The sequence below is a fragment of the Miscanthus floridulus genome, chromosome 10, assembly GCF_019320115.1.
Source record: "Miscanthus floridulus cultivar M001 chromosome 10, ASM1932011v1, whole genome shotgun sequence".
NCBI lineage: Eukaryota > Viridiplantae > Streptophyta > Magnoliopsida > Poales > Poaceae > Miscanthus > Miscanthus floridulus.
Genome location: NC_089589.1, coordinates 89142362 through 89156715, shown reverse-complemented (window position 1 = coordinate 89156715; position 14354 = coordinate 89142362). Strand labels below are relative to the sequence as shown.

Genomic DNA, 14354 nt, shown 5'->3' with positions numbered 1-14354 from the left:
TCAAGTGCGATCGTATCGACTCAATTTGACGAAAGTTTCTTTGATTCTTGCAATCTTTGCATGGGCAGAAGACAGGGTTCCCATTTCCAGCATGGGCTTTGGCATCGGTGATAAACTGGCTGACGCCATGCATATACCGCTTGTCCGTTTGGGACAGATGCATCCACTCTCGATCCATCCCTGCACAAAAAATACTGAGACAGTAATTACAAAGAATTAATAAGAAATTGAGCCTCATGAACAACAATTATAGCTCGAAAGTACCATTTTTGGAAAACATTATTGTACACTAATTATTAGAAAATTAAAATTAGTAGCCCCAGGCCTATACATTGAAAATCATAGTAAAAAACAATTATTGCACAATAATGAAGAATAACTATTCTACTCTACTTATAAGAACTAATTATAGCATCACATACTAACAATGATGATCTTGACCACCATGGAATAATTAGCTAGGAATTAAAATGTGTTCATAGACACCAACCTTTTGGATGATGGATTCACCATAATTTGAGGCTTGCACAAATGTCTAATTGGAAAAGTGCTCTCTAGAATGGAGAAAGAATTAGAATAAGAATCAAGCAATGTAGCCATCAAAACGAAGCTAATTAAGCAATAAAATCAAAGGAGCGAACGTTTGTTACTAACCTTAAAGCAAAAAGATCAAGTCATTCTTCAAAATCCAAGCGCTAGCTTCATGGTGAAGAGCAGCCGCAACAATGGAGGGAAGGGTCCAAACGCGCGTCTCTGTTCTCGGGATGGAACAGAGGAGGAAGAAGAGGACGTCTGCAGTCTTTTTGTGTTCTAGGCTTATCACAGTTGATTCTTAGCTAGAACTGATAGTGATAGATCCCAATCACTGTCGGCTCTTTGCTTAAACCGGTAATGATAAGTGACCGTCAAAATACTGCCAGTTCAAGCCACAAACCGGCAGTGATGTAGTCTTTCACTGTCGGTTTTAGTCCATCCCTAATTATTTTTTCATTTTCAAGTTTATAACCGGCAGTGAAGGTACATCACTGCAGGTTCTCACAAATTCGACAGTGATAAGACTGACAATGATATCCAAATCTATAGTAGTGCACAACCTACAGCTGAACTAAACAGACGCTTGCTATTACATCAGAAAAAACAGACGCCTTGGTAGATTTAGAGACTAGACCGACCCGATGCTTGTAACTTTACTTTTATCTTTTATTGTAAAATATAAATTGTGGCAAAACTCTTGTCGTCCCTTAAAGAAATGACAATCCCGGCTCATAAAACCATAACTTTATGGTTTTTTATGGGTCGTATTTGTGCATGAATAATTGATGAAAAGGCCTTGATTCAAAAACTAAATGACCAACACAAACACTTATTCACAAGCAAGAACAGAAGAAGTAGCCAGATCGCTATCCGAGTAAAATCCAAGTCTGATTTATTTGGATGCTGGCGGTTAGCACGACAGGTACTGTGGTTAGCTCAGGCATTTGTCAAAGGTATGTCATGTGCTCCTCTGACACGGAGAAAGAGAGAAAAGATAAAGACACACAGAAACACAGGTTTCCTCAATTATTTATACCTGACATGAATGCTGGAAAAAACGTATCACATGTATGTCAGACTGCTTTGCTGCATCACAGTGTAAACTGCCTCGCAGCCGAAAGTTCAGACTGCCAAACCAGATCATATCATGGCCAGATCAGGTAGCTGTTCAGCTTTGAAACGACCAACACTTGTGCAGTGTTTACTGACTTTATTTCTGCATACACAGGCACACAGCCAGTCAACTAGACTGAGCCGCATACAGACTCAACTTCATGTCTTCATCCTAGAATGCACTCGATGTGGAGTTGGTAAGACCCACCTGTCAGTGACTCAATTAGAGGGACTAATAACTGCTGAAAAACCTGGTCCGGGGCTGTATATTGCATCAAATTGCCTCCGTTGGTTGCTGTGTTGGTAATGGAAAAGATCATGGCCGATTTCTCGGTGGGATTCTCCCTCTACCTGCACAGGTATTATATGACCTCCACTGAGTTTTTTTTTTGCTGCCGGTGATGGTCCTTGCCTGATCCTGATCCTCCTCACGCGCTTCGTTGATGAATAACACATCTTTTCACACACCTTTTTCTCCATTGCGCCTTCCTCTTCTTTACAAACCTTTCCTCCCCTCTCAAACTGCCTACCTTGATGCACCGCATTTGGCACACTTGTCAGTTGTCACAGCAACCGTCCATGGGCAGCTGGCTGGGATGGATCTTTGCCAGCTTGATCCCATTCTTTCCTTTCACCAACCTATCAACCTATACATCGATATCATTGTTCTACTCTTGTGTGACATGCTAGGTTATGGTACAACAAATCATTAACTTGCTGCTGGATGCACATTTTGGTGGAGCAGTTAGTGGCTAGGTCCTGCCCACACTTCTTTCCTAGAACAAATCATTGGTGATCAAATCCAAATATATATAGATAGATAGATACATAGATGGTATTGGTAGCACACAATGGCCATTCCCTTTAGGATTTCTAAAATGCATGTATCTGATCCTAGCTACCAATGGAAGAATCATTGCATTATGCTTGGGATCTACTTAATGGCCCATTCATACAGTAGGACCCAAAATAAAGGGGAGAGAGAGAGAACATATAAGAAAATGTGAGCTTATGATTGGGGAGCTCATAGAGGGGTGGTTGGTGATGTACCTATTATATTCTAGGCATGGATTATTGTACAGGGCTCTCATCATTGGGATACTTTTGATGACATGGATGTTTGGGTGCTTGGTCCCCTCCCAAAACTAGTTTTTCTAACAAAACTTTGTTAATTAGGTATAAGGCTGGCTATTAATTTCTTTACAGACTGGAAGAATGTCCGAGGATGATGAAATAAAGTTGATATATACTCCTAGCTTGTACAACTACTCCATGTAAGTACAGGTTGTGTGATAGAACAATGATATGATCTTTCTTTCCATCCACAAAGTAGAGCAGCAGGGAGTTTTCAAGTTCCTTTATTTTTTGGGATAAATCTTCACATGTCACTTCAATTTTCAACATGTGTAAAGCCTAAATGATTTTCAACATGTGTAAAGCCTAAATGATTTTAGAATAAATAGGTGTATCACCAGTTGAATTCAGAGTCCCCTGACACAGGTTAAATTACATATATGATTTTCAACATGTGTAGAGCCTAAATGTTTTTTTTTTCTTTTGCCTGAGTGCGAATTTTCTGGTAAAGATAAGAAAATGAATGTGGCCACTCTTGAGATAGACTGATGGAAAGTACCTTTCTTTCATGTCCAATGTGCTGGGGATGACAGATCATATGTCAAGTACCTGTCTTTCATGTCCAATTCAGTTAACCTTTAGTAAATTGAATATGACTACACAAGATCTGGATCTTCCTGTTTCTATCCTTTTCAGGAACCATATTACAGATGGATCAGATCCCATGGCAAAGATAGACCACAAACCGAGCGAGAGGAATGACGCATCCACAGCCAAGAAACTGATATCTGAACTGGACTGGAAGTCTTTGGTCAGAAATGACCTCGAGACAGGTGGTTGGGATGGCTACTTCAGAACCAGAACAGATTGGGCAAGTTCTGTCCAAACCTAATTCGGTAAATTCTGTCAAGAAAGAAACATCACAGCCTCATGGTTAGAATAAAAGCATAAGAAATTCGGTTGCATCTCGAGAATACCAACCTTCCCAGCTAGATCCAACTTCTTTCATAATTCAACTACTTTCACCCAAAACTGCATCCAACCTCAAGTTTGTATGATTCTGATGATCCCACCTAAAATAGGCACTTGCTAGAATCAAACACTGTAGTTGTTCCTCATCTAGCACTAGTGAAACTATGTTATCAAATGCAACCAAACAATCTAGCAGTAAGCAACAACGACACGCATATGCAGAGAGCCATCCAAGCAACAGGCATTGCAATCAAGTATGAAACATACCACATGAGTACACAGGCATGATGATATAACTGGAATCGTCGCTCCACAGCTAGAACATAACCTTCTCACTCCATTTTCCCCCAACCACTGCTACCAAATTTGACAAAAGGGTAAAGGGAAAAGGAAATCCTTCACCCCCAAAAGCATGTAAAAACCATCCAGACTAAAGCTTGAAATTGTTGGTGCATACAGTCGCGGTTGCTGCTCGATGCAATTCCTAAACATCTGGGTTAAGCCAACTTGCCTATTTCACATGGCTATAAATCTAAAAGTCGCTACATGTTCAATGCCGACTGGGTACAAGGATTAGTGAACCAAGTCAAGTTGGTAGTTAGGCAGCTGAGCGCTTCAGTTTGCAGAAGGTGGTGGGATATCCTCGATGACACCTTTGCCATCAGCCACATCAAAATAGAAGAAATTCTTGACTGGATCACCTTTGCAGGATATTGATTTAATCACCTCCTGTTAGGTACAAGGTGAAGCTGTAAGCTCAATGCTAACACAAAAAGAGGATGGTACAAATGCTGCAGCTTTTGCAATTAAACATTCAATTGAAGAAATCAAGTCCTGTTTTGGAAAGCTAATCATTCAACACTAAAGCTTTCAATATCTCAGAATGAAAATTCAGACAGGTTTCCAAAGTCCCACGTGTTGTCCTAGTTAATTGGGCTTTCGAACAACCAAGAGTTATCCAAGACAATGAATTATGTACTTGTTCAAGATGATTTTCAATTTGTTTAATCGGCCCTATAAGTGCCTTTCATCAATAGTTACGCTAAACATGTTAGATTTTGTGGCACTTGAACTAATCTTGTTATCTTTCAGTGTAATTAAGCTTGTTCAGAATTGTTTAACTCTATAGTCGGATTTGCTGATTAAAGATCATAAATAGACCTCTGCCCATACACATACAAGGAGCCAGAAAAGTACCTACAGAAATCAACAGAAGATGCTTCAAGTTCTATATGTCATTGACTGAAAAAAGCATAGTCACTCAAGATCACTGTACTTTTCTAACTGAGGCAGTTCCATGTTTTAGTTGTTATCCAGTGTTCAGCCGTTCACAAGCCAACCAAACAACAAACTTTAGATAAATATATGTGAGAGCCATGGTTCATAAGAAAAGGAGGTATGTAATGCAAACAAATACTAGAAGCTCAGAAGAAGCAGTTCATAGATTGAAGTATAGAACCTACCTGACCAAGAATACCACCTAGGATAGCACATACAGGAGGATGTTCCTTCTTTCCAGCTGCTAGCAGTCGTTCCACAAGAGTCGTAGGAATATGAGACTCATTCAAAGACTGCAGTTAACAATAACATGTAACAATCAGAAGGAATATGAGCTAAACCAAGCCAAAAAAAAAAGAGCTTCAATACCATTTTATCACACATATCCTTCCTCCGAGCCAAAACTGCATGTACATCAGAAAGTGTTGTTTCGCCAGGGCTGCGCCCTTCAGATAATTCATAATCCTCCAGTACTGCAAAATGATAAAGTGTTGTTTCGCCAGGGTTTATGAATCAAAGACATAATTGTTGAACTCAGCACTTTCCAAGTTCCATAATTTGGGGAGTATAAATTGAAACAGGGATTTTCTTTTTTGCAGCGCTGTCTTAAATTTTGTAAACCTCACCTCTCATGGCAAAGTATAATTTTGATGTCTTCTTCGGTAGATTATTCCAAGGTACAGAGATAGCTTCCTGTAAGGACAAATAAATGCATTTATTGTGTTTAATTGAACAAAATTGTAATGCATTTCCCAATTAAAGCATCCAAAATGGTAAGATGCAGATTTCTGGAAACAAATCAGACATGACTCTTCCAATAGCACTATACATTGAGCTATGAAGTTTAAAGTTAAACAAATATGCCATTAGACACTACCAGTTAATGGATTTGTCATAGGCAAGCCGACTTTTAGGTAGATGCAATGCATAATACAAAGACTAGATAGAGCTAACTTCAAGGCACCTATTGCCCAAAAAAGTTATGTACAAATTAAAGTATCCACAATAGTATTAAAGGTGAACTGAAAATCGATGAACATCACTCTTTTTTATTTTTCATCACCGCAACTAAATAAAGTAAATCTAATTGTATTAGTACAGAAAATAATGGCACACCATTCACATTCAAATATAGAGATGTAATTCAAATTGCTTCATTCTATAGCATAACCTGTATCAGTTGCATCACATCTATTTCACAGCAAATGTTGCAGCCAGAAAATAATATATTCAGCAGTGCAAAACATGAAGGTATGTTTAAGTCAAAATAATTCTATCAAGCTTTAGAAGTCACTGTAAACCTAAGTCATCTACCTGAAGACTAGGATATGTCAACTCCTGTTGTTCAGTTGCTCCTCCAGGCTTTTTCTGAAAACAAAAAATGAAGACAGCTTCAGGAAGGTACTTTCAGAAGAAAATTTATAATCACAAAAAATAAGATAGTAACAGAACATATAGGTTTCTCAAACAAACATGACTACAAAGGATAAGAAACTCTTTCAACATGTGACTGAATCTAAAGAGAATTGCATCAAAGGTTTTATGTGAGACTGTTGCCTTCCCCAACTTACTAGGGAGTAAAAAGGCTTTGTTGTTGTTGTTATTTTTGTTTTCTGATGTAAGACTGTTCCATGGTTTAAGCACATGCCAGTTTATTTCTGTATCTCTTCCCTGTGGACAGAGAAATGAAACAGCAGTAGGACTTGGAATATGACGAACCATGAGAAGGCACATAACTAAAAGTTGTACCACAAAATCACCAGGATTTCCCATGATTTCCAGTATTTGCAGTGCAACAAGGAAATCAAGGAAAACAGTAATGGTGTTCCTCACATTTTTATGACACTTTTTTTTTTTCTGTGGAAACACATGGAAGGGAAACAATGATGAGTTTAACTGCATTTATGCACATTAATAGTTTTGAAGAAAATGAACAAATATTATGGGCAAAACATAGCTCAATTGCAAGCGGCTGCACAGGGATGCTTAGGTCATAAAGGTATACCTGCTCCTAGTTGTGAACATTGAAAATACTACTTCAACTGCTATTTGACAGATTTATAGAACCAGTATTGAACATGTTCCAGTGTGCAGCATACCTGAACATAGCTATGCTTCTGTAAATCAACAAATATCTCACCACATGAATCCTTGCAATTTATAGTATAAAATGCAATGTGTTTGCTTCTCTTTCGGCAGTTTTCATTAATAAACAACTGAAAAAGAAAAAAAAATACAAAAACATGATGACCATGACAAACTTCCTGTAGAGTCACTGAAGTGACACAATAAAAAGTAGAATTACTATTTCCAGAGAAGAATATGCACCTTTGTTTTAAGAGATGCACGGCTAAGTACAACAATGTCAAACTTGTCAAGGAATTCTCCATCAATTAGTGATGGATCACCTGAAGGAAACAACAAATCAGAGATACTTCCAAGCATCAAATCCGTTAAGCATCTTAGCAATATAATAATATGGTAACAGCCTGTTTGTACCTATCAGAAAATCTCAAGGAGAATTAAGCTTGTAGAATTCCGAAACAACTACGCAACTTAGTACTAAGGAAACATCATATAGTCACTAAAGATTTTTTTTTCTTAGAAGAATTTCTTAACAACCACCATCAGCTCAAAAATAAATATTGAAATAGCATCTCCCCTTAGTATAAGAAAGTAGAATCACAACAATTCAAGAATGGAAAGAAGAGATCCTTCTTAGCTGAGATTGAAACTCGCAAGAAATTTTGACTCAACCTTACCCTTTTCAACAGAAACTCGAACCATTGGATTGAAATCTATCAAAGACTCGCAGCAAACTTCGGCTCGAGATCTACCACCATATATGCTCTCATCAGGAGGAATTAGGAAATTTGCATTCAGATCATCTTCTGTGACTACATGATCATCCATCAAGGATAAACTTCCAACTCCAGCTAGAACAATATTCTTGCAGAACTACACCGTAGGAAAGAAACCACCACTGTCAGTGCATGATATGTTGCTTTCATTAAATACCATACAATAAGTTTTAAGTGCTCAACGCAGTCCAAACTCACACTCTAAATCAATATATATATAAGTTTCGTAAGCTGCTGTTATATTGTCATTTATATTTTACGCATTCTCTGTGAACAAAATGATCTTGTTGTGATGGCTTAAACTTAGTGTCATCTTTTAGCCATAAATAATATCAGAATAACAGGGAGCAACTCCATGTTTAAACCACAAATAAAATAACAGCACAAACTGTTGAAATATATCCACAACTTGACAGTTTAAGGACCCATTTGGATTAGATAGAGATTGTTAAAAGCTGGGGTGCTTATTGGACATCTGGACTGTGAGGGGGCTAGATATGTCAATAGTCTTTCCTCACACCCCCCCTGTCTCTTTCACTCTGACCATTTCCACCTTTCCCCAAATCGGCATCCCTCACAACTCTCCTCCACCCACGCAAGCACAAACACCATGGATGACAACTCCAACAGCTCCTGCTCCACCCTGTCTGTTTGCCAGTGTGCCACCCAGCCCCTGTGCCGAGGAAGACCCAAGATTAAGCTTGCAATGGGAAGGGCTGGGGTGCCGGGCTTCATGGGGTTGTGGTGGTGGTCGCCCCCACTGTGGAAGCAGGAAGCCTTCTTGATAGGGTTGACCTGGACACATGGCAGCTTCTTGGCATCGCCAGTGGAAAGGGATGGGTATTGGGGCGGCAAGAGGGCTCGCAGCAGAGCTAGCGCAAGGCGGCCAGCGCTGCGCCACTAAGGACCGTCGTGATGGAGGTTAGGTGAAAGGATGTCAGCTCCGAGCTCGCTGCAGTGCGTCGCGGTCAGCAGCAACCGCGCATGAGAGGAGTTCAATGTGGGAGGGCAGTGCTGTATTTTCACAATGCACAAGCTGCTAAAAGGTAGGGAAGGCTGCTTGTGGGACTGAAAATCTGGGCTAGAGATTGATAAAAGCAGTATCCATAAGCAAACAATCTCTAGCTGATCCAAACAGACCCTAAGTAGCTTCCAAAACTTAGCTCTCAATAAGCATTTAAGTACTTATAAGATATTAATTCTAAAAGAAATATAACAAGGAGGCAATAAATAAAGTATAAGTTTCAACTCAAAAAAATATATATGTGGAGAACAGAGATTTTGTAACTGAAATTCTACACAAGCTATAAGAATAAACAAAGAGAAATAAAACCAACAGGTGAGACAAACAAAAGCTAACCAGTAGTGCCTAATAGATGGAGTAACTACCAATATCTTTTTCCAGAAAAGATCAGAATTCACATGGGAAATGCAATTCTGACAAACAGCGCAAACATTGTTACATAATATTAGTAAGGAAAAAGTCTACTTAACCCCCCCCCCACCTATCAACCATTGTCTACTTCACCCCCCAAACTATAAAACCGTCTATTTTACCCCCCTGAACTTTTCAAAACCGTCTATTTTACCCCCCCCCCCCCCCCGGGCGGTTTTCGACGGTGGGTTGCTACAGTAACTGTGGTTTTGCTACAGTGCTTGTGGTTTTGTCTTTTTCTTTTTTATTTATTTTCGCTGAATCTTTAACTCCGCCTATGGTGGGGCGCCTTTGGTGTCCCAGCATAGCAGGTCCCAAGCCCTGGTAAAGGAGGAGGGTTGTGTTAGGCGTGGCGAGCCAATGTAAAAACTTAGCCACTTAAATGGAGATGAAACCCGAAAGAAAATCGTTGGGGCGTAACCCTCTTAGCGACGCGCCATATCGGAACCCGGGTATGGTGTTAAATGGGCAAGGGCCGGGTCGTCACCCCCGTGACGCGCCGTGTCGTGATCTGGGCATGGTGTCAAGTAACCAAGGATCGGGTCGTCGCTTCCTTAGTGGCGCGCTACATCGGCGCCCGGGTGTAGTGAAAAATGAGCAAGGGTCTTCGCATCAGAGTCGACGGGTGCGAAGGGTAAGGAAGCTAGTCGAACCAACTAGGATCCGTTTAGGTAGTTGGAATGTAGGGTCACTTACAGGTAAGTTAAGAGAATTAGTTGATACCGCGACTAGGAGGCGTGTAAATATATTATGCGTTCAAGAGACTAAATGAAAGGATCAGAAGGCAAAGGAGGTGGACAATACAGGTTTCAAGCTTTGGTACACAGGGACAGTCGCGAATAGAAATGGAGTAGGAGTTTTGATTGATAAGAGCCTCAAGAATGGTGTGGTGGGAGTGAGAAGGCAAGGAGATAGGATTATCTTAGTCAAGCTTGTCGTTGGTGATATGGTATTGAACGTAATTAGTGCGTATGCCCCCCAAGTAGGCCTCGACGAGAGTGTTAAGAGACAGTTCTGGGAAGACTTAGATGGCCTGGTTAGAGCTATACCTAGTAGTGAGAAGCTTTTTATAGGAGGAGATCTTAATGGACATGTAGGTACTACAAGCGCAGGTTTCGAGGCAGTTCATGGAGGTTTTGGGTATGGTAGTAGGAATCAGGAGGGGGAGGAAGTTCTGGACTTCGCGGTAGCTTTTGACCTGATGATAGCCAACACTTTCTTTAGAAAGAGAGAATCTCATCTAGTGACCTTCAGTAGCGGACAACACTGTAGCCAGATTGACTTTGTCCTCGCAAGAAGAAAGGACAAACGAGCATGCTTGGATTGCAAGGTGATACCAGGGGAGTGTGTTGTTTCTCAACATAAGCTTTTGGTGGCAGATTTTCGTTTTCAGGTGCGTGCCTATAGGGATAAACAAGCTAAGATTGAAAGAATAAAGTGGTGGAAACTGAAAGGGGAGACGTCAGAGGTATTTAGGGAAAGGGTTATCAAAGAGGGCTCTTGGAAGGAAGAAAACGACATAAACAATATGTGGGACAAGATGGCAACCAACATTCGGAAGGTAGCCTCAGAGGTGTGTGGAGTAACCAAAGGAAGGGAACGCGAGGCTAAAGATACTTGGTGGTGGAACGAGGAAGTCCAAAGGGCTATTAAGGAGAAGAAAGAATGCTATAGACTCTTGTACCATGACAGGAGTGCGGACAACATAGAGAAGTACAAGGTGGCAAAGAAGACTGCAAAGCGAGCTGTAAGTGTGGCAAAGGGTAGAGCGTACGAGGATCTTTACCAACATTTGAGTACGAAGGAAGGAGAGAAGGACATTTATAGGATGGCTAGGGTTCGTGAGAGAAAGACACGGGACTTCAACCAAGTTAAGTGCATTAAGGATGAAAGGGAGCATCTCTTGGTAAAGGAGGATGAGATCCGACATCGATGGCAAGAGTATTTTGACAAATTGTTCAATGGTGAGAATATGGACACAACCTTTCAGTTGGATGACTCTTTTGATGACACCAATAGGCGCTTTGTGCGGAGAATCCAAGAATCTGAGGTCAGAGAGGCGTTGAAAAGGATGAAAGGAGGTAAGGCGATGGGACCGGATGGTATCCCAATCGAGGTGTGGAGATGCCTCGGGGACATAGCTGTAGTATGGTTAACCAAGCTGTTCAACCATATTTTTCGATCGAACAAGATGCCTGATGAGTGGAGGAGAAGTATATTGGTACCGATCTACAAGAATAAAGGGGATATTCAAAGTTGTACAAATTACCGGGGAATTAAGTTGATGAGCCATACTATGAAGCTATGGGAGAGAGTTATCGAGCATCGCTTGAGAGCAATAACGCGGGTCTCTATGAACCAATTTGGTTTCATGCCCGGAAGGTCAACCATGGAAGCCATTTTCTTAATAAGACAAGTTATGGAGCGGTATAGGGAGAAGAAGAAGGACCTACACATGGTTTTTATTGACTTGGAGAAGGCTTATGATAAAATACCAAGGAATGTTATGTGGTGAGCTTTGGACAAACATAAAGTCCCAACGAAGTATGTCGGGCTCATTAAGGACATGTACAACAATGTTGTGACTAGAGTTCGAACAAGTGATGGAGACACGGATGACTTCCCGATTAGGATAGGACTACATCAAGGGTCAGCTTTGAGCCCTTATTTGTTTGCTTTAGTGATGGATGAGGTTACAAGGGACATACAAGGGGACATCCCTTGGTGTATGCTTTTCGCGGACAATGTAGTGCTAGTTGATGAAAGCCGGACAGGAGTGAATCAGAAACTGGAGTTGTGGCGGGAGACTTTGGAGTCCAAAGGTTTTAGACTTAGTAGAACTAAAACTGAGTATATGAGATGTGACTTCGGCACTACTACTCGGAAGGAGGAAGATGTTAGTTTGGAAGGTCAAGTAGTGCCTATGAAGGATACTTTTCGATATTTAGGATCAATGCTACAGAAGGACGGGGATATTGATGAAGATGTTAGCCATAGAATCAAAGCAGGGTGGATGAAGTGGCGGCAAGCGTCTGGTGTCCTATGTGACAAAAGGGTACCACAGAAGCTAAAAGGCAAGTTTTATAGGACGGCGATTAGACCTGCTATGTTGTATGGTGCAGAATGTTGGCCTACGAAAAGACGACATATTCAACAGCTAAGTGTCGCGGAAATGCGTATGTTGCGTTGGATTTGCGGTCATACAAGAAGGGATCGAGTTCGGAACGATGATATACGTGAGAGATTAGGGGTAGCGCCAATTGAAGAAAAGCTTGTCCAACACCGGTTGAGATGGTTTGGACATGTGCAACGGAGACCTCCAGATGCACCAGTGCGTAGTGGAATCCTAAGTCAGGATAGTAACGTGAAGAGAGGCAGAGGAAGACCGAAGTTGACTTGGGTAGAGGCAATAAAAGGAGACTTGAAAGGATGGAATATACCTAAAGACTTAGCCTTAGATAGGAGTGCTTGGAAGACAGCTATTCACGTGCCTGAACCTTGATTGTTTCTGTTGGGTTTCAACTCTAGCCTACCCCAACTTGTTTGGGACTTAAAGGCTTTGTTGTTGTTGTTGTTGTTGTTGTATTTTCGCTGAATCTTTGAAAAATCATAGTAAATCATAGAAAAATCATAAAATGGAAAATCCAATTTTGTTGGACTCCACATGAGTAGATCTACATAGTTAACATATAATGTGGTATGCTTTAGTACAAAGGTTTTGCTGTACCTTTAGATTAATTGGAAAATCTAATTTTGTCTGTAATTAATTGGAATTTATCTATAACTAAGTTATACATGGTCCAATGAGTACGAAATTTTTACTATAGTTCAAGCATACAATAATTAGCCTACCATAAAAATTTCACCATAATTGGACCACAGAAGCTGCAGCTATGAATTATTCCAATTAATTACCAAGAATTCCAAGAAAAAAAGTATAACTAGCTAGTTCAAAGGAATACCTAAACTTGGGTTGCACTATAAATAGTAGTACAAAAAATTATTACTACACTAAACTGTAATCGCTACTCACTGGAGTGGCAGAAAAAATTAAACACTAATCGCTACTCGCTAGAGTAGCAGAAAGGTACCTCGATGGTGGTTCCGTTCATGCCGCACACAAGCACGTGCGCCTTACTTAGTCTGTTCCAGGAAACACAGATGTAGTAACAGTTAGCTCAGAAAGATGCGATGCATGACGAAAACGACTTGGGAAATAAATTGGGGGACGTCCAACAATTTCACACCAAAATTCAAGCTTTGGATCTATAATCTATAATTTATAATAATCAAAACCAAAAAAAATGGTAAGCTACACATCCGAAATAAATAGAATATAATAAATAAACACCCAAAAGATGGCAACTTTTAACAACAAATAACCGACGCCGTGCTCCAAATAAAGATGAAGAAAAATAGAGCAGGAATTATTAAAACCGAAACAACAAAAGAAGCAGGAGTGGGGGAACAAACAAGAAAGGGCAAAGGCGAGGTAGGTCCTTGGCGGCTGCGCACCTCTTCTGGGCATCGACGCCCCAGACGCGGATCTGGCGGTCGTAGAGCGCCGTCTCCTGCGCCGTGAGCTCCCCCTCCGCGCCGCCGCCGTCCATCGCCGTGAGCACCCGGATCCCGAGCCTGAGACGCCGCCAATCCGGGTTAGCCGCCGAGGAGAGATCGGGGGAGGGGATAGCGGACGAGGGTTTTGCGAGAGGGAAATTTCTTCGTTTTTTCCCCTCGTCCTTTTGACTTCGGAGAGGGGAATTTTGCGAGAGGGTTCTCTCAATTATCAAAAAAAAAAAAAAAAAAAAAGGTTCGGGCAACTGCGTCATCGAGGCCTCCGTCTTGGATGAACGGAAGAACGAACGGTCCAGATTTACTCTACGGAAGCTTAGACGGGTTCTTTGGGCAACTGCGTCATCGAGCCATCCGTCGTGGATGAACCGAAAAACGAACGGTCCAGATTTACTCTATAGAAGCTTAGACGTTTATTATAATATAATAAGGTCTTCAAAAATAGTTAAGGGTAGAGCTAGAAATTTATATCAACAGAGTAATTGGGGTCTTTTCTTTATAATCCTATGTACAAA

General features: G+C 40.9%; 1 protein-coding gene across 1 annotated transcript; it reads right to left on the bottom strand.

Moving 5' to 3' along the window:
• Positions 1-1413: 1413 nt before the first annotated feature.
• Positions 1414-14029, bottom strand: LOC136485047 (SUMO-activating enzyme subunit 1A-like). The gene is made up of 13 exons (XM_066481992.1): positions 13783-14029; positions 13359-13410; positions 7734-7929; positions 7300-7379; positions 7071-7187; positions 6286-6339; positions 5598-5664; positions 5341-5444; positions 5157-5264; positions 3961-4422; positions 3703-3794; positions 3281-3624; positions 1414-2423 (listed from the first exon to the last, which is right to left on the bottom strand). Exons 1-10 carry the CDS (start codon positions 13875-13877, stop codon positions 4309-4311), a joined length of 987 nt encoding a protein of 328 aa, XP_066338089.1. The 5' UTR covers positions 13878-14029; the 3' UTR covers positions 1414-2423; positions 3281-3624; positions 3703-3794; positions 3961-4308.
• Between the last annotated feature and the right edge of the window lie 325 nt (positions 14030-14354).